A 19,419-nucleotide genomic window follows, 5' to 3' on the forward strand; every position below is an offset into this window, starting at 1 on the left:
CAGAGACCACTCTCACTCCAAATGGAACAGCCCTGTGCTTACAGTGTCATTTTATTAGTATTATTTATTGATACTTTACTTGCCAAGAACATGGTTGTTTTACACGGTTCCTCTCTCCTCATTTATCCCACATCAACTCAGTGAGGTAGGTTTGGGTGAGAGGTAGAGCTTGGTCACGTGGTAAACTTCATGACTTGAGCAGTCACTGAACTGGGTCTCCAAGTTCCAAGTCCAGCAATGCAATGATTACAATATCCTGTTTCTCTTGCAGTGGAGAATCTCTGGTGCATCTTTTGGAAGGCATTTTAGACACTGGGCAGATCCAAATCTGTCTCGAGGGGAACTATCATCATCTATGCTACATTCTTCTCTCACAGTGCATAGGACTCAAACACCTAAGGTGTCAGGCCAAGAAAAAGTCACTCTACAACCCTGTGTGTTAGGACATCACAGAAGCCAGTGCCTTCATCTGTTGGACTCGGTAGGATGGTAAATCTGGTGGTAGATTTGAGCATGCCCTCCTGGGTCCTTTAGAGAAAGCATCCTTTTCCCTGAAAATATGACACATGTCAACAGAGCCACAACCAGGGCATCAACTAGAGGGACCTTAAATTCTGCACTACCTGATGAAACAGAACAAGAGAGATGGAGTGGGTATATATATCTTTCAGGTTGTATGTATTCATTTCCTGCAAAGGGGCCTTCCACTCCTCCTTGTCTCAGCTACTAAAAATGGATAGAAATAGAAAGCCCAGTTTATTTGGACCTGACTTTAACCCTGTGTTTGTTTGTTAAAGAAAAACAGACGCTCCCCGGTAGAGGATTATGCTAGCTGTGGCCTGGTATGTGATCAGGAATATCCTGGTTTAGGTCTAACATGGATACGTTTTGCATAATAGAGTTGGAAAAGACAGGTTACTTACCTGTAACCATGGTTCTTCAAGTGGACCTCTGTGAATTCACACAAGTGGGTTAAAACAGCGCCTGCGCTGGTCCTCTCGGAATCTTCCAGAGCTTAAGAGAAAAGTAACAAAGTTCAAATTGCTCCTATAGCGCATGCTCCGCCCGCCTCAACCCCCAGTTCCATTTTCCGCCACCATAGCATAAGTTTATATAGACTAATCAGTGATGGATAGTGGGGAGGCTGGGTGGGATGTGTGTATTCACAGAGGTCCACTTGAAGAACCATGGTTACAGGTAAGTAACCTGTCTTTCTTCATCATGGCCTCTGTGAATGCACACAATTGGGTGACTAGCAAGCTCACTTACTGGAAGGAGGGCCATCACTGAAGGATGGATGTCAACACTGCTCTCCCAAAGTTGGTTTCTTTCTTGGCCCGGAGGTCCAGTCTATAGTGTGTAATGAATGTAGACACATCGGACCAGGTTGCTGCTCTGCAGATGTCAGGGATGTCAACTCCTTGCAGCAGGGCTGTAGATGTAGCATCAGCTCTAGTGGAATGAGCCTTGGGACCTTCAGGAAGTTCTGGAGTTCATAGGCAAGAGCTATAGTAGAGACCAACCATCTAGATAATGTGGAAGAAGAGGTGCAGAACCTTTGTGCTGTCCATAAAAGCAGACAAATAGTCTATGAGTTGAACGAAATTCTTTGGTACAAACCACATAATATGATAGCACTCTTCGCACATCTAGGGAGTGGAGCATGCGCTCAACATCAGAAGCAGGATTCGGGAACAATGTAGGCAACATCAAAGGTTGGTTAACATGAAAATCAGATACAACTTTGGGTAGAAACGAAACATCAGGGTACAACATAACCTTGTCCTTTAAAAACTGTAGGTAAGGAGGATCAGAGCGAAGCGAAGCTAATTCACTTGCTCTGTGTGCCGAAGTGATGGCAACCAAAAATAGAGTCTTGAATGACAAGAGACGAATGTCACAGGATGCCATAGGTTCAAATGGTTGCCGAGTAAGTGAGTGAAGAACCACCTGGAGAGACCATTGTGGTACAGGATGTTTTACAGGCAGTCTCATATTAGATAAACCTTTGAGGAAGGCTTTGAGGTCGGGTGAAAGAACAGTCTGGATGACTCGGAGTCTCAAGGCTGAAAGGAAACAATAGCCGAGATGTACACTTTCAATGTAGAAATGGACAAACTGAAGTCAAATAAGTGTCTCAAATATCCAGTGATACAGGATTAGATTGTAGATGGTGAGTATCAGTAAATTTTTGAAAACTTATCCATTTATACTTGTAAAGAAGGGTAGTAGAAGGTTTTCTGGCCTTCTCAATCACTTCCATGACCGATAGGATATCCTCCAAGCTGTCAGGTGGAGTGAATCGAGATCCAGGTGGAGGATCTTTCCAGCTTCCTGGGTGAGCAGATGTGGACGAAGCGGGAGGTCGATCCTGTCCACCGTCATTTTCATCAGAGTGGAGAACCATGGTTGGCGAGGCCAACATGGAGCAATGAAAATTGCCTCTGTCTTCATTTAGTCTGCCCTGATCAACACCCTTTGGATGAGAGGAATAGGTGGAAACAGGTAAAGTAGATCCATTCCCCATCGAATCATGAATGCATCCCCTAGAGAGTCCTTGCCCCGACCGGCTCGAGAGGCATACTTGATGCATTTTTTGTTTGCGATGGATGCAAACATGTCCATAGTCGGCCTCCCCCATCTGCGACATAATGTGAGGAATACCTTGTTGTCCAGCTCCCATTCATGGGTTTGACCCAGGAGATGGCTCAACTTGTCTGCCAGTTCGTTCTCTGTTGTGGACACATGAATGGCTACAGGAAAAATCTGATGCTGGCAACACCACTCCCATAGATGAACTGTCAGAAAGAGTAGTGACACAGACTTTGTCCCCCCTTGTTTGTTGATGTAATACATGATCGTGGTATTGTCTGTGATGAGCTGTACACCACGACCTTGTATCAGAGGGAGGAAGGCCCTGAAAGTCTTTATCACAGCCAGAAGCTCCAGATGATTGATGTGGAATGTCGACTCCTGACTCGACCATAGAGCATGGACATGATGTTCCCCGCAGTGTGCACCCCAACCTATGGGGCTCGCATCTGTTGTCACCTGATGTGTTAGTCACAGGGGTCGAAAGGGTCTGCCGAGTGACAGATGAGGCAGAAATGTCCACCATTGTAATTGTTGAGCTAGCTCTGGTGTGACACGTAAAAGCTTGTGAGGGCTGTCCTGTAGGGGGTCGAAGAGGGTGAGGAGCCATGACTGAAGAGCACGCATCTTTAGACGAGCAGGTGAAACTGTGGAAGTTGTTGAGGCCATCAGTCCCAACAGATGTTGTGCGTGATGTGCTGAGACTCTTGCATGAGGTCAAAACCTGCGAACTCCTGTGACGATGTTTCTGATGCGTTCTGGTGGAAGGAAGATGCGAGCCTTGACTGAACTGAGTCTCGCCCCTATGTAGTCTACCATCTGATACGGGGTTAGGTGGGACTTTTTGTAATTGTTTGTTAGGTCCAGGGACTCGAGAGTGGTGAGGACGAATCTGGTGTCTCTTGAGTGCTCTCTTTCTCGTGGGGGAGACAATCAGCCAATCGTCTATGTAGGGATACATCTGAATTCCGTGTAGATGTACAGGAGCTGCCACAGGTGCCATGCACTTGGTGAACGTGTGTGGTGCTGTTGAAAGTCCAAAAGGCAGAGCAACACATTGATGAATGATGTTTTGAAAAATTAGCCTGTGGTCTGGATGAATGGTGATGTGAAAATATGCATCCTTCAGATCTACCACAACAAACCAGTCTCTTTCCTTTAACAGGTGGATGATGGATTCCAGAGTGACCATCCGGAAGCGACGTGGACGAAGGTAGGTGTTTAAATCCCTCAGGTCCAGGATGGGTCTTAAGCCCCCGTCCTTTTTGGGTACTGCAAAGTACCGGGAGTAAAACCCTTTTGCCAAGTCTCAAATGGGTACTCTTTGAATGGCTTATTTTTGGAGCAAGGTGAGAATCTCTTCTTCTAGAACAGGACCGAAGGAGGTAAGCTTGACCTGTCCTAGAGAAGGTAATTCTGTAAATTCCAGACGGTAACCGGATTGTATAATGTTTAAGACCCAAGAGTCTTTTGTGATAGCTGACCAGTTCTGTAGAAAGGGTGAAAGACGAGTTGCATGATTCATTTGCAATGGAATGTCAGTTAAGTCAAAGGTACTGCTTTGACTTTTTCCCTGTTGGTTTGTATGATTGTCTGCGTTGACTAGCTTGTCTGAAAACAGAGGTAGATAAGGAAGCCTGGGATGACCTGGTCTGACTCCGGTTCTTAAAAGGACGGAAAGGTTGAGACGTTGACTGTTGGTAGGTTTGTTGGGGATATTTAGTATGCCACTGGAATTTGGAGTATCTGTGTTGCTGTATGGTTTAAGACTTAGCTGTCTTCTTGCTTTTGTGCACGTTTTCCAAGTTGTTGTCTGTTTTTTCATTAAATAGGCCTGATGCATCAAAGGGTAAATTCTCAACCCTTCTCTTAATGTCCTCCATTATGTTAGAAGACTGAAGCCAGGCATGCCTACGCAATGTGATGGTGGAAGTCAGGGTTTTAGCTGCAGCATCTGCTACGTGGCGGAAAGCAAGCCTCTGGTGCTTAGATAGAGTCATGGCTTCTGCAACTGCCTGATTTCTTCGGGAGCAACTTCTAGAGCAGGCAAGACTTGAGCCCATAGTTGCCTTTGGTATGTTCCCATAGCCACAAGGTAGTTGACTACCGGTAGGACAAAGGTAGTGAGAGAGTACATTTTTCTCCCCAGAACCTCTAACATTCTGCCCTCCCTGTTAGTAGGGGTGACATGTCCCCTGCCAGGAGACTTCGAAGAGCTCGATTCTACCACCAATGAGTTAGGGATAGGATGCTTAAGGAGGAAAATGATGTCTGATACATGGACTCTATAAAGATTTTCTGTCCGGCAAGATACAGGCAATGAGTTTGCTGGCTGAGCCCAATGCTCTTTAATTAAGTCCATAAGAGCTGGAATGTAGGCTAAGCTTAGGGGAGGGGAACGTTCTTGGTTGATGTCCCCAAAAATTAAATCTTCAGTAGGAGCAGGTGTCTGTTCCATATTCATTTTTAAAGTTTTCACCATGTGAGACACCATTTGGACGTACGAGGAAAAATCCTCAGAGAGGGAGGAAGGATGATTATCAGCTGCATCTGATTCCTATGGATCAGCTCCCCCTGGAATTTCCTCAGAAGCTTGAGACAGGGCATCATCCTCTTGTTCAGAAATTGCTGGGCAAGCTGACTTCTTTGCACTGTGCCTAGCCGTTTCTGTGAGATGAGGCTGTTGACCAGTAAGTAGTGATCCCTTCGTTGTCGACTATTCCTTCTCTTGATCGCCGGGAACAGTTGTCTTATGAGAGTGTTTGGCAGATTTACAAGCTTCGACGTCGAAGTGTTTACGGTGTCGATGTTTCCAAGGGAGGGGAACAGGAAGGAGAACATGAAGAAGAGTATGTGTAACGGGCCCTCTTCTTTTTCCTCTTGTAGTCGCTCAACGTCAAAGAGGAGGTAGATTCCGACCTGGCTTGTCGACGTCGACGCTTAGATCTCTTGGGGGGATACCTCATACTCTGAATCTGAATCAGAGTAATCCCGACGACATTGATGCCGCTTCTTTTTCTCGATCTCGTAAACGGAGTCATCCTCAGAATGCCTATGATGGCGTCGAGCCTACTTTGCTAAGAACACCAACTTCTGTCGAGAGTCTCGGCGTTGATAGGAAGTTAGGTGCTTTTTCTTGGCCGATCTCTTTCTAGGTGGAGAATCAGTTTGCAAGCAAATCGACTCTGACAAAGGGGTTGATGACGCACGCCCGGTGGACACAGGGCTAAGAGTGGCAACCGCCGAACTAGTAATAGAATGGACTAGCTGGCTTGCAGTAGGTGACTGACCACATCGATCAGCAAAGCATCTTGTTGACGAGGTGGTAATGAAGCTGCCACCTCTGAGAGGGATTCTCGGTCCCGAGAAGAGTCCTCTAGAATAGGAGAAGGAACCGATGCCAAGACTGGGGGTATCTGCAAAGGCTGTTCCTTTGGTTTCTCTTTTAAGTTTATTCGATGCTTTCTTTTGTTTCAGGTCGTTGGTAGAACTGGAAAAAGTGGAGGTCTGTGGCTTTTTAGGACCAGGTTTCTTCTTAAGTTGCTCAATTGTTTTAGTAGTAGCTTTAGAGGTCAAAGGAGGTGGTGGAGAAGCAACGCGCACCTCAGACCTAACTGATGGGGTTGGGGTAAACTCCATCTCAGAAGGCTGAGAGGCTGAGAAGGTTTTGTTCCACAGAAAATACTTTAGCCTTTGCTGATGAGCCCTGAGAGCTGCCTTTGTAAAGCTTTTACAGTGCTTACACAGGTGAGGCTGATGACTTTCTCCAAGGCAAAAAACACATAAATTGTGTCCGTCTTGAAAAGGCAATTTACGAGAACAGGAGGAACACCGGCTGAATGGCCCCGAGTATGACATAAAGTGAACGCGAAGTCTATAATTAAGTAAATAGGGGAAGTGTGGCCGGCGCGTGCCCCGGGGGCGGTAGATTAAAGCGCGGGAAATCCTAATCAACAGTCTTAATCAACAAGTAGTTGCAATCCAGTAGAGTAGTCAAACAGTCCAAAGTCAGGGGCACCAGATCAATTGAAATTCTCAGGAAAAAAACCGTCAAGCTGAAAAAATCCGTAAAAAGGTAGAAAAGCAGTAGCTCTAATGAGAGGTCCCAACTCCAATGCGGAAAAATTGGAACTGGGGGTTGAGGCAGGCGGAGCTTGCACTATAGGGGCAATTTGAACTTTGTTACTTTTCTCTTAAGCTCTGGAAGATTCCGAGAGCACCAGCACAGGCACTGTTTTAACCCACTTGTGTGCATTCACAGAGGCCATGAATAAACCTTTGTTATTTCCAGAGGAGTCTTCAGTAGATTTTATATATATATATATATTTATCAGACAGAGAAAACATACTTGCTTCATCCTGATCTATTAACATTGGTGATAAATCTGTTGGTAAAAGGGCTTCTGTTTTGGGGAGGCCCATGGTGGTTCGTGGACTAGCTGGGCTTCTTCAGCGAGCCTATAACTGACTGGCATAAAGATGCTTTTGCCTTTAAGCTCCACACAGACTCTTATCTTGGCAAACTGGCATAGGGAGAAGGAAGTGTTTGGATGACTACGAACTCTGACAACTTCTTCTAAAGTTATTTGAATGTTCCCATTTCCACCACCATTCCCATTAAGCATCTAGCTCTAGGAGATTTTCAGTGATACAGTTCACCACCACCTTCTTTAATGTTATCAGACAAGATCTTCATCCGAAAGAGGCTGAGTCACAACAGAAGAGCAACTAGGCAGGGGGGAAATGTGGGAAATGCTATGGGGTTGGGGTGGGCTGATTCACATGTTTTGTCATTGATCACATGATGCAAAGGGAAATGCAAATCAGCTCAGAGTTGCTCTCTCCCTCAAATCCATAATTTCCCTCTCTGCTGATAGGGCTTCTACTTTTTTAAGCAACCGATTAATTCACATTGACTCGGATATTTGATTGCTTGAACCAATGCAGAATAGCTTTTGTGCCAGTACAGAGTCAGGAACAGCAAGCAAAGCCTTATGGCAAGCTTTTTCCTTTTTTAACAGCTAAGGATGAAGCAAAGCCTCTTTTGAAAAGTCTTGCAAAGACTTTCCTTTTTTTCTGCTAAGGGCAAACAAAGCCGTTTTAATATATAGCTCAGAATTAGGTTGCAAAGACTTTTTTAAAAAGCTTGGCGCCAGGGCTGTTGCACTTGACTAGAGTATCTAAACAACCATCCAAAAAGGTAATCAAAGGAGGAAAAGATTGGAGAAGATTCTTTTTTTAAAAAACAGCTTGTTAAGGTAGTTCCTTTGAACCATGCCTCCTACAGGAAATCCCATTGCGTCCATTGATTGGCTTGCAAATTCTTTTCTCAATTTTTGTTTTTCAGAAGAAGAGAAAAGAGGCAGAAAGGAAAGAAAACCCTTGGGGTGTAGGGGAAGGCTGAGAAGAACAGAAGAAGAAGTGAACAGAAACAAGGAAGAAAGGGTAAAAATGTCCATGTCTATGTGAGAGAAGTCAGAAAATATGGAGAAGTAAGAAAAGGCAAATATGCCAGAAAGATGAAAGCAAAACTACTGATTTCTAGATTTCTCCAGTTTAGGAGATGGTAGAAAGAGAAGTTTCCAGAGTGGGGTAAGGAAAGAAACTGAAGGTGAACTGAGAGCAACCAATTTTCAAAAACATTGGTCACACAATCTCCTTCCTTCTGGGCAGTGAGCAGATGCAAACCCCCTTTCCAGTTGCCTCACCCACAGAATGACCTGGTGGACTGTGCTCATCTTAGTTAAAGCTGCTATTTTATTTTTCTACTTCTGATACCAAAATGTCAACACAAGCTATCTCAGTTGTTCGTTCCCCTCTTGTGTCACAGAACTATTGAGAATATGGTGCTTTGTTTCATGGGGGGGCATTTTCCACCCAAATATATATATATTGAACAAACCCAGTACAAAACTGAGCAAATCTACAGGACCAGTGCTGCTCTCACTTTCCCTTTTTTGTTCAATATAAATGATGGACATTTTAAGAAGAACCATTTATTTGAGGGAATAAAGCTTGTAGGACAGACTTAAGATGCTGCGAGTGTTCAAACAATCTAGGGTCATACCATGATGTAGAAGCTCTCTGTTTCCTGCTGATTGGCCCTGCGCTTTGCCAAGGCTTGTTTCCCTCCTGCATCAGAGCCTGTAGACTTGAGAGATTCTGTAGACTGACAACCCTGAAAGGCATCAAGCGCTTCCGGCTCCTCGACTGCCAACAGATCCAGCAGGCTTTGCAGGGTTGCCTTCAGAGTCTTGTTTACCTGCAGAAAGAAACAGAAAACTACATTCTCAGAGAATTCTGCAAGAAAAATACATAAATTCTCAGGGCTATTTATAAAAAGTCCCAGTTGAAAACAATGAGATGACCCGTTGTTTCCTTTGTAATGCTAACACAGAGGTTAGGGAAGCCACTTGAAGTGGTATGGGCCAGATAAAAGTTTACCACCTCAACAAGAACTAGGCCTAGTTATTGCACAACATTATACAACATTAAATAAATAAATAAATAAATAGTTTTTATCCTAGAGCTATAATTGCAATTAATAATGAGCTTAAAGACCACCAGTAGTGAATAATTAGTTGGACTGTGTTACTTGGCCTGAGGTGTAGATGTTTGTATTTTTAGTGGGGGACTTCTAGTGGGTGGGGAGTGTTTGGGGAATGTTATGTGTGTGCATGTGTCTGGTCTCTGGGTGTCTGTGAATTTCGTTGTATGGTATACTGTGTATATACTTACAATGACAATAAATTATATTATTATTATTATTATTATTATTATTATTATTATTATTATTATTATTATTATTATTATTATTATTATTATTATTATTATTATTATTATTATTAAACACTGCTCTCACCAGCAGTATCCCTGGCTACCATTTGACTATTTTCAGATTCAAAGATGTTGGGGGGCAAAGGGTAGGAGCTTTGTAAAAACTCTGCCATCACTCACCTCATCGGTCTCCAGAGTGATGGCATTGAGGCGAGACTGGATGTGCTGGAACCGAGACACTAGTTCATTTCTCAAGGGGCCTTCAGCCCGGACTTCAGATACCTGAAAATGGAATGGCAATAGAAAGGAAGGAGTGAGGGCTGGACTGAACAGAAAGCCAAGCACTTCCACAGGAACCCAGGAATAAATAGTCCCTCACCTCATCACCCTCATGAGGCTGGTAGTCGAAGCACACAGGAGGACAGTAAGCAGCAGGGTTGGCCTCCATCAACCTGGACTTATCTCCCAGTGGGTCCAGGGCATCAACTGCTCCTTCAATAGTGCACAGACCCTGTTGCCAAGATGCTTGGGCCCGGGATTCTGCTGCTAGGTAAGTTCTCAGCACCTTGCCCAGTGAAAGGTGGAAGCCGAGGTCGAAACACTGGGTACCATCAAAAACAAAAACAGAAAAACAAGTTCAGTTCATGCTCAGTTCATGTGCTGCTCACTAGGTTGGCCAGCTCCATTTCTAACAGAGACTTCCGTACCCTTCATAGCTGTCTCATTGCAATAGGATGAAATATCATGTACAACAAAAAATACCTTCCCTATCATTTTAGCTAAATGATGAAGGGAAGCTACACCACTGTATCTCTACACAACTATTTGAAGTGCCTAAGGTCATTGTCCAAAACTGAATTAAAATAGAGTGGTGCCCCGCATAGCGACGTTAATCCGTTCCGGATTAATTGTCGCTATGCAGAAACATCGCTAAACAGATCGAAAAAACCCATAGGAACACATTAAACTTGGTTTAATGCGTTCCTATGGGGCCCAAACTCACCATTCAGCAAAGTTCCTCCATAGCGCCGCCATTTTTGCACCCTCAGTAAGCGAAGGCAGGGCGCAAAAACACTTGCAGTGGCCATTTTGGGCACCCGGCGGCCATTTGGGAACCACCGATCAGCTGTTTAAAAAACCATCGCAATGCGAAGATCAGTAAGCGAAACGCTTACCGATCATCGCAATGTGAGTTTTTGCCTAGGTAAACATCGCAATGCGATCGCTTTTGCGATCACATCGCTATGCGGATTCGTCGTTAAAAGGTGCGCTCGTTAAGCGAGGCACCACTGTACTACAAAATTGACATACAATGCAAATTAAGTCATGGAAGTTTCAGCATGTTGACAACAAAAACAAGAAAACTGTGGATTTGGAATATTTGGGTGTCTAGTTTCTCCCCACACACATGGTAAGAAATCTTAGAACACTGGAGAATACTAACAGGGTGGGATAAAGATTGTAGGAGATAAAAGAAGACTTAATAGAATGCAGGGCCCTATTTTCAAACTGTTAGAAAAAACTACCAGTTTCCACAAGATTTCTCCCGTTTTCTGCACCCATGAGAATTAAACAGTGGTGTGTTTAAATGAAACAAAAAAATTCCTATCTTGGTAGTAGCATTCCACCTACTATCTTTCTCAATCCCTTGCCCATGCATTAAAAATGGCATACTGAAGGAGCCAACTCCAGTTTTTAAGGCTGACGTTCACAATAGTTGGACCACCAGACATTTTGGACCTCAGTTTCTAGATGTGCTAGCCAGCATGACAATGGACTGGGGTTAATTCTGGAAGCTGAAATTTAAAACATCTGTAAGACAAAAAGCTAAGAACCAGCACTGGAATATCAACTCTGCCAGTTCAGATTAGTTTAAAAGTGTTCTCCCCTTCTCTCTCTGTCTCCAGGAATTCCTGACAATTGTACTCCTACGAAAGAGGCTAAGAAGCCTTAAGTATTCATCCTCATCAAAGGACAGTTTCTAGGGTTGTAAGAGAAGCTGGGACTTTTAAATGAAACTAGTATTCATCTGTTGTGTAGACATACGCATGGACACACCATTAGAAGTAGGTAAATGTCACAAGGGTAACTGTCAAATATGCAACACTATTTCATGTACCATTTGTACACATCTTGCTCACACAGAGTAGGCAGAATACAAACTCACATCTAGCAGGTCGGCAACATCACGCACGTAATAGTTGCTGATGGCAGCATTGGCAGCATGCAGGCTCAGCAGATAGTCATTCCGGGCCTTGGCACATTTCAGCTTGCTCTCCACAAATTTGGACTGCCTCTGCAAGGGGTAAGGGGATCACTAAGGTCAGTGAAACTTGGAGGGGGTGTTACTACAATACCAAGAATCCCTTAGCAGTGTTCTAGCAATTACAATATTTTCTGAGCTCCAGGCTTAAGCTGCCAGGGATCTTTTTCTCCTAAACTTCCCCCAGTTAAAATCTCTGTGTTGAAAAGACACTGCTTCTGACGCACAAATAGGAAAGGGATTGTCTGAGTTCTTGGACTACAAATCCCACAGTTCTCCATTCTGGGAGTTCTACTTGACAGGCATACACATTATAGGCACCTTAATGTGGCTCACTTGTGAGAAAGACCTCAAATGGAAGGCTTTAAGGCTTAGCTAGGCCTAGCCCTGCCTAGTTTCCTGTTCAGAAAGGAAGTTCTCCGCTAGCACTGGGGCAGGAACAGGAAGCAAAGGTGGAGCTAGGCTGAGCTAATTGTCAGTGCCTTCCAGCTAAGGCCTTTCTCATAGGTGAGACACATTTCAGTGTTTATAAAGTGTATCTCTAGCAGGTAGAACTCTCCAAATGGAGAACTATGGGATTTCTAGTCCAAGAAATTAAAAAATCCCAGCCCTATCCAATAGTAGCAATGTCACTCCAAGGGCTACCCACATGTGACCAACTGTTAAACTAGGCAGAAAACAGTATGCCTCCTTTTTGCATATTTGCTTATGTGTGTCATAGCTAATCATATTCTCTTTCCAATTAACCCTTGTAGTAATATTCTCTGTCTAATATACTGTTATCTTATACTCATCCTCAGTAGCCATTTGGTAGCCACAACAAACAAAAACACACACCAACAAACAAGAAATAAATCCCCTCCTACTAAGATAAACCCTCTTCCCTTTGGAGTCAGAGACTCCAGCTTCGTTTGACTCTCGGTTCTCTCCAGCTGGGTTCCCAGTGTGAACTGAATACATAAATAATCAAATTCGCCCGAAACTCCTGTCTTATGACATACTGTTAGGGGCCACTTTTAATTGGCATGGTTGAGGGCCACATGCTGATTTGCTCATTTTAAAGCTATTTTGGACCACTTGGGGGCATCATAATATAGAATGAAAAACAAAGCATTAAAAAGTCTTTCTTCTATGAATGACTAGCATAGAAAGAAAGAAAGAAAGAAAGAAAGAAAGAAAGAAAGAAAGAAAGAAAGAAAGAAAGAAAGAAAGAAAGAAAGAAAGAAAGAAAGAAAGAAAGAAAGAAAGAAAGAAAGAAAGAAAGAAAGAAAGAAAGAGGTTATTCTCTAGTTCAGTGCTTCTTAGCCAGGGATGCATTTTTGAAGCATCAAATACCAATGGATGTAATAGGCTCAATTTGCACTGACGGCGCTCCTGTGGTGTTAGGCAAAAATTCCAGATGTTTTGCATATATGAAGGAAGAAGTACCACAAGTTATAATAACATATCACATGTTGCACCACCATGCATTCTCATTGAAAACTTTGCCAGAAAATTGAAAACACTTAGTTACTGCAGTAAATGTAGTAAATTATATCCAAGGACAGGGCTTAATCATCATCTCTTTCATGCTTTTTTAGAAAAAATCTGTGCTGACCATCCTGTGCTTCTTTATCACACTGGTATAAGGTGGTTCTCCAAGGGACGTATATTAATCAGGGTTTTTGTAATGCTCAAGGAAAATATTCAGCTTCTTACTAATCAAAACTGTAATTTAGTTACATATTTTGAAATAAGAGAGGCAATACTTCAACTGATCTACTTAGCAGATACTGTATATTCACTTACCTGAATGAATTAAATACAATATATCAATGTAAGGACATGGTAAGAACTGAAACATTTATCTGCTTTTATTGAAAAACTAAAAATTTAGATAGATCGAGTTGAAAATTGTAATTTTGCAAACTTTCCCTTGCTTGATGAAATTGTTCTGGAAAATGAGAAAATCACAATTTTCCCTGAACTTGTAAAACATCTGCAACAACTGAGTGCAGCTTTTCATGGATATTTTTCCACAGGAAATATTGGCAAAGGGCAGAGATGGATACTGGATCAATTTCTTTTTTTACTTTAATTTTATTAACAACGGTATTTTATAAATGATGATCTTATTGAAATACATGCCAATGCATGTATTCAAATGGAATTTGAAAAACTTGACTTAGAGCAATTATGGTGTGCTCAGTTAGAACCATTTCCACAACTGGTGAAGGCAGCATTGCAGACACTTCTACCAGTTGCTATCACCTGATCTGTGTGAAATGGGATTTTATTCACTTTTGCTTATAAAAACAAAAACCAGAAATCGTTTAAATGCAAGTGATGACATACGTGCAGTTCCAAAAAAGGAACAGCATTTCCAAAATATTGTTATGCAAAAACAACAAATTAGCCACTAAAAATTAAGACATTTTAATTTTATGTCAATACATACTGTATATGTTTGTCTGTTTTTTTAGTAAATAAATTGTTTTACAATAAATGTAATTTTCTAACAATTAAATTGGAACACATTTTTTGGGGGGGAATGTATTTTGGGATTCAATAGGGTACTGACCTCTAAAAAGGTTAAGAACCTCTGCTCCAGTTCTTTACCTGTGTCTATTCTCAGATTATGAATATATTCATGTAAATATGTGCAAAGCCTTAAATGGCTACTGCCACATAATTTGAAGAATTAGCTATGCCCATATGATTCAGGCCATACAGGAAGATCAATGATGGATCATATTAATTAGCCTACTTTTAAAACCAGTAGTGTGACAAGCAGCAAGAACAGAACCCTCTCAGTAGTGGCTCCTAATTTATTTAATTCTTTCCAATGGGCTTTATAATTGGTACCAAACCATCTTTATCAAAGCTTTGAAAACACACTTATACTGGAAGTTTCTTCTAATGAAAGTCCTTTATTGGTTATAGTGCAATATTATTGCTATGGCTGTGGCAATTTGTTCTAAAGTACTGGCAAAATATATTTTAATATTTCAAAAAACTTCATCTGGCTTCCTGTAACTTGAACCCATTGTTGCGTGTCCTGCACTCTGGGATGATCGAGAACAGATCTTTCCCCTCCTCTGTATGACTGTATTTCAAGTTTTAGAAAGGTGCTATCTATATCACCCCTCAGCCTTCTTTTCTCAAGGCTAAACATGCTTAATTTTTTCAGCTTTTCATCATAAGGCTTGGTTTCCAGCCCCCTGACCATCCTTGTTGCCCTCCTCTGAACGTGCTGAGGTTTATTAGCATCCTTCTTGAAGTGTGGTGTCCAGAACTGGACACAGTACTCAAGGCGAGGACTAACCAGTGCTGAATAGATCTGGTCCAGGACAGCAACTTCTAAAATATTTAAACAGAATAAATAAATAATTTTAAAATATTTTAGGCCACCTTTTGATCGAAGCTGGCATATAAGGCTCAATACATCATCAAAATCAGAAGGTATCAAAATATGAGAGAGCAATAAACCAAGGGCCCCAGTTCCAACATAACTAAATAAACTGTAGTTTGTTCCCTGATATATTCAGCTTGGAACTTGGAGAAGGTACTACCATTTCCAGAATCCCTCAGCCTGCATGACTACTAGACATGATAGCTACTGGATTTTGGGAATTGTATTCCCCCCTCCCCCGCTTCCTAGAAAGGGCAGGAAGCTGCCAGGAAGAGCCAAATGAGAGAGGCTAAGTGACTTAGGCCCGCTTTCTTGCTCATTGTAATTCCTAAGAATTCTCAGGAACTCTGACTTAACTATGACATGTGAATCAGGTCTTCAAGCCAGAAATTGCAGTCCGAGGAGGAAACATAAATTAAAAGGAAGACGAGAACCCCAAATACATGCAGAGATCAGGAAGCTATGAGATTATCTCAAAGCACGACCTGTCAGTGAGGAGTTTAAGAAGCAACTACCATACTATCCGATGAGCAAAATGACCACGAATGACAGTAATTTCTAACATTTTAATTTGTTTTTCATTTTTACTTATATTTCATAATTTTAAAATGTGTAATGCTCTGATACAAATAAAACTTAAGCGTTCCTCATATATTTTAATCATGAAAGTGATTAGCACAGTCAGCTGACTTCTAGGAAAACGCATTCTTTTGAATCACAAGGAAGAGAAAAATCTTCATGGTTGAATCCTACAAAAGGAGAGGGGAAATGTGGCCCTCCAGATGTTAACAGGATTGCAATTCCTGGCATATGCCATTTTATAATGCTGCTAAAGCTGATGCAAACTGCAGCCCAACAACATTCTAGATCAAGGGTCCCCAACCTTCTGGGACATGGCGGGCACATTAAAGTGTGCAATGCCTAAAGAGGGCCACATCTTAAATCAGAATGTAACAAAATTATTAACCTACTGGTTTAGATCAAAAGTAAATATTCAGACATCAATGAAGAATGTTAACTTGAATGCGATCCATTTTGGAAAAATATTTTACTGTGGAAACCTTTTATCTAGTTACACATGCTTACCTTGTGAGTGTGATTTGTGTGGCTATTTTCTGTTAACCAAGACATTAACGACCAAGTCAAAGTTTGTGGCAGACACCCTTAAAATGTCATGTTCATCTGTCAGTCTTAATCAACACTTGGATTTCACAATTTTCATCTTGGAAAAAATCTGTGGTGCTAAAGACTGCAACAAATTTCTTCCAGTTCATAAATATATCAGGTAGACCAGAATAGAAATCTAACAGACTATCTTCTTTGTAAAATGTCTCTGGGATGATCACTGGCTCACATATCAAATACAGTGGTGCCTCACTAGACAGTTACCCTGTATGACAGTTTTTTCGCTAGACGTTGGCTTTTTGCAATCACTATAGCAATTCGCAAAACAGTGATTCCTATGGGGGAATTTTGCTGGACAATGTTTGGTCCCTGCTTTGCAAACTGATTTTTGCTATACGACGATTTTGACAGCTCCCTCTGTGCTCGCAAACAGGTGTTTTTGGGACCTAAGCTTCGAAAGACAGCGATTTAAACAGCTGATTGGCGGTTGCAAAGCGGCTTTCTTATGGCCGATCTTCACTAGACAATGATGATTCTTCCCCACTGGAACGCATTAAACAGGTTTCAATGCATTCCAATGGGGAAATGCTTTTCGCTAGACAATTATTTCGCTAAACAGCTATTTCAGTGGAACGGATTATCATCATCTAGCAAGGCACCACTGTACTTCCATCTGAAAAAAAAGATGCTTGCATCTTCTGGTACTACTTCAAATGGATTCTGAAACATTCTTATTTCCTGTCCATGATTATGGCAAACAGTGAATCTGTTCTGGAATTCCACTTGCAATAAGGTTCAGTGTTTTGATGTGTCTTTAACCATTGAATTGTAAATTCCCATCCTGCTCAGATGTTAATTCATTGCAGCATGAGAAGTCTGAGAAGTTGTTTTCACTAAATTGCTTCACAAAAATGTTCAGTAAGGCCATGTTATTAATGCTGCATACAACAATGTGTGCCACACTTTCCCACTTGCCAAACAAGGCTTGCTGGTGGATGATGCAGTGAATTTGCATGGGAAGTATACAATTTGCGTTCAATATTTCTTTACTGAATCTTGCAACTACACCAGCTTCACTTCCCACCATATTTCTTGCACTATCAGTCGTGATGCTTTTCAATTTATCCCACCTCAGACTAAGCTTTTCTACTGATTCATGCACCTTCAAAAATATGTTTTCTGCAGTTGTAGTGCCTTTCAATTTGTTTCAAACTCTTCAGTGCACATCATTCTTCTGTAATTCTGAAGTTGGAATCTATTCCCCTGATAAATATTAGTAGCTGAGCAGTGTCTATAACATCATTGCTCTCATTTAATGCCAAAGGAAAAAAATCAAACTTTTTTGCCTTGCCAATCAGTGACATATGCAGCTCTTCTAGTTCCTCCTGTAAATGCAGATAAACTGACTAACACAAAATAACTAACACAAGATACCTTAGCAGGGCACATTGCCTCCATTACTTTAACCATGCACTTTTAAACTAATTCACTATCAGTGAATGGCCTACCACTCTCAGCAATACATTTAGCAACACAATAGCTGGCCCTCACAGTTGACAGGTTCTCCTCAACGTACTTTCTAAGACTGTTTAGCTGCAAAAACATTGATTTTTTTTAAAAAGAGAATTTACCTTGATTACTCTCACCTGTCCTTGATATATTGAGTAGCTCTTATGGCAGGATTCAAAGTGCCTTTTAACATTGTACTCCTTTAAATCTGTCACTGCCTCCATATCTTTCCCTTCTATTTGCCATCACCTCCTGGAAAATAGAAGGGGAAGATATGGAGGCAGTGACAGATTTCACTTTCTTAGGCTCCATGATCACTGCAGATGGGGACAGCAGCCCCGATATTAAAAGAAGCTTGCTTCTTGGGAGGAAAGCAATGACAAACCTCGATAGCATCTTAAAAAGCAGAGACATCACCTTGCCAAGAAAAGTCCGAGCTATGGTTTTCCCTGTAGTGATGTATGGAAGTGACAGCTGGGCCATAAAGAAGGCTGACCACTGAAGAATTGACGCTTTTGAATTGTAGTGTTGGAGGACGCTCTTGAGAGTCCCCTGGACTGCAAGGAGAACAAACCTATTCATTCTAAAGGAAATCAAGCCTGAGTTCTCACTGGAAGGACAGATCCTGAAGCTGAGGCTCCCATACTTTGGCCATCTTGTGAGAAGAGAAGACTCCCTGGAAAAGACCCTGATGTTGGGAAAGAGTGAAGGCAAAAGGAGAAGGGGACAACAGAGAATGAGATGTCTGGAGAGTGTCATCGAAGCGACCAACATGAATTTGACCCAACTTTGGGAGGCAGTGGAAGACAGGAGGGCCTGGCATGCTCTGGTCCATGGGGTCACGAAGAGTCGGACACGACTAAACGACTAAACACACACACACATACACACACTCCTTTAATACTGAGACAGTTTCAAGACATAGCAGGCAAACTGCTTTATCCTTGTTTAAAACAAAGAAGTACAGTGGTGCCTCGCTAACCTTAACATCGCTAAACGGAATAAAAAAAGCTTGAAAACTCACCGTTAAGCGATGTTTCTTCATAGTGCCGCCATTTTCGCACCCTCAGTAAGCGAGGGCAGGGCGCGAAAATGCGGCGCGGACCTTCCGGCGACCATTTTGGAACCGCCGATCAGCTGTTCTCCCCGGCTTCGTTGTGCGAAAATCGCTAAGCGAATCGCTTAGCGATCATCGCACAGCGAAAAACGCCATAGGGGCCATCGCTGAGCGAATGCTCCAGCGATGGCCCAGAGTGCCTTGTTAAGCGATTTCATCGCTCAGCGAGGCACTCGTTAAGCAAGGCACCACTGTATTCAGTAGTCCCACTGTCATTAAAGACAGAGTGCTTGTCTACAATTTTTCATTTCTTTGAAACAGAAGTTTCTTTTGCAGACATCTTCTTACAGAATTTTTAGCAAAGCAGTAGTTGCGGACTTTCAATATTATCCTTGAACAGCTAAAACTATGTGAAGTATTGTTTTAGGGATCTGACTCTTCCTTTTCCTATCAAATCCATCCCAATCTGGCTGCTGTTCGCTGGGAGTTTTCGTTTTGACCATGGCAAAGAAGAAAAAAGACCCCTGTCTCTACCGTTATCAGGAATATTGGGCCATATGTACAAGCTAGGAAGATTTTTTTAAAAAATGGATTATGAATATGACCTACCAGATGGCAGAGTTGCAATCCTAACTACATTGAAAACTATGAGATTTATTTCTGAATAAACACAATGCCTTGAGATTTAAATCTACACAAGCTAAT

The 19,419-nt window shown here is 42.1% G+C and overlaps 1 protein-coding gene across 5 annotated transcripts in view; it reads right to left on the bottom strand.

The window, feature by feature from the left end:
- Positions 1-19,419, bottom strand: part of ARHGAP4 (Rho GTPase activating protein 4) — a 72,396-nt gene that overhangs the window by 25,733 nt on the left and 27,244 nt on the right. For all 5 annotated transcript variants that reach the window (XR_013542281.1, XM_020793016.3, XM_078386567.1 and 2 more), the window contains exons 6-9: positions 11,537-11,665; positions 9,749-9,970; positions 9,550-9,651; positions 8,660-8,854 (exon numbers count right to left, since the gene is read on the bottom strand). Coding sequence is in view for 4 of the 5 variants with exons in the window: in XM_020793016.3 (XP_020648675.2) it covers positions 8,660-8,854; positions 9,550-9,651; positions 9,749-9,970; positions 11,537-11,665 (648 nt within the window). In the remaining variant the exon portion in view is untranslated. The remainder of the gene's footprint in view (positions 1-8,659; positions 8,855-9,549; positions 9,652-9,748; positions 9,971-11,536; positions 11,666-19,419) is intronic.

The sequence above is a fragment of the Pogona vitticeps genome, chromosome 2 (assembly GCF_051106095.1).
Source record: "Pogona vitticeps strain Pit_001003342236 chromosome 2, PviZW2.1, whole genome shotgun sequence".
Lineage (NCBI taxonomy): Eukaryota > Metazoa > Chordata > Lepidosauria > Squamata > Agamidae > Pogona > Pogona vitticeps.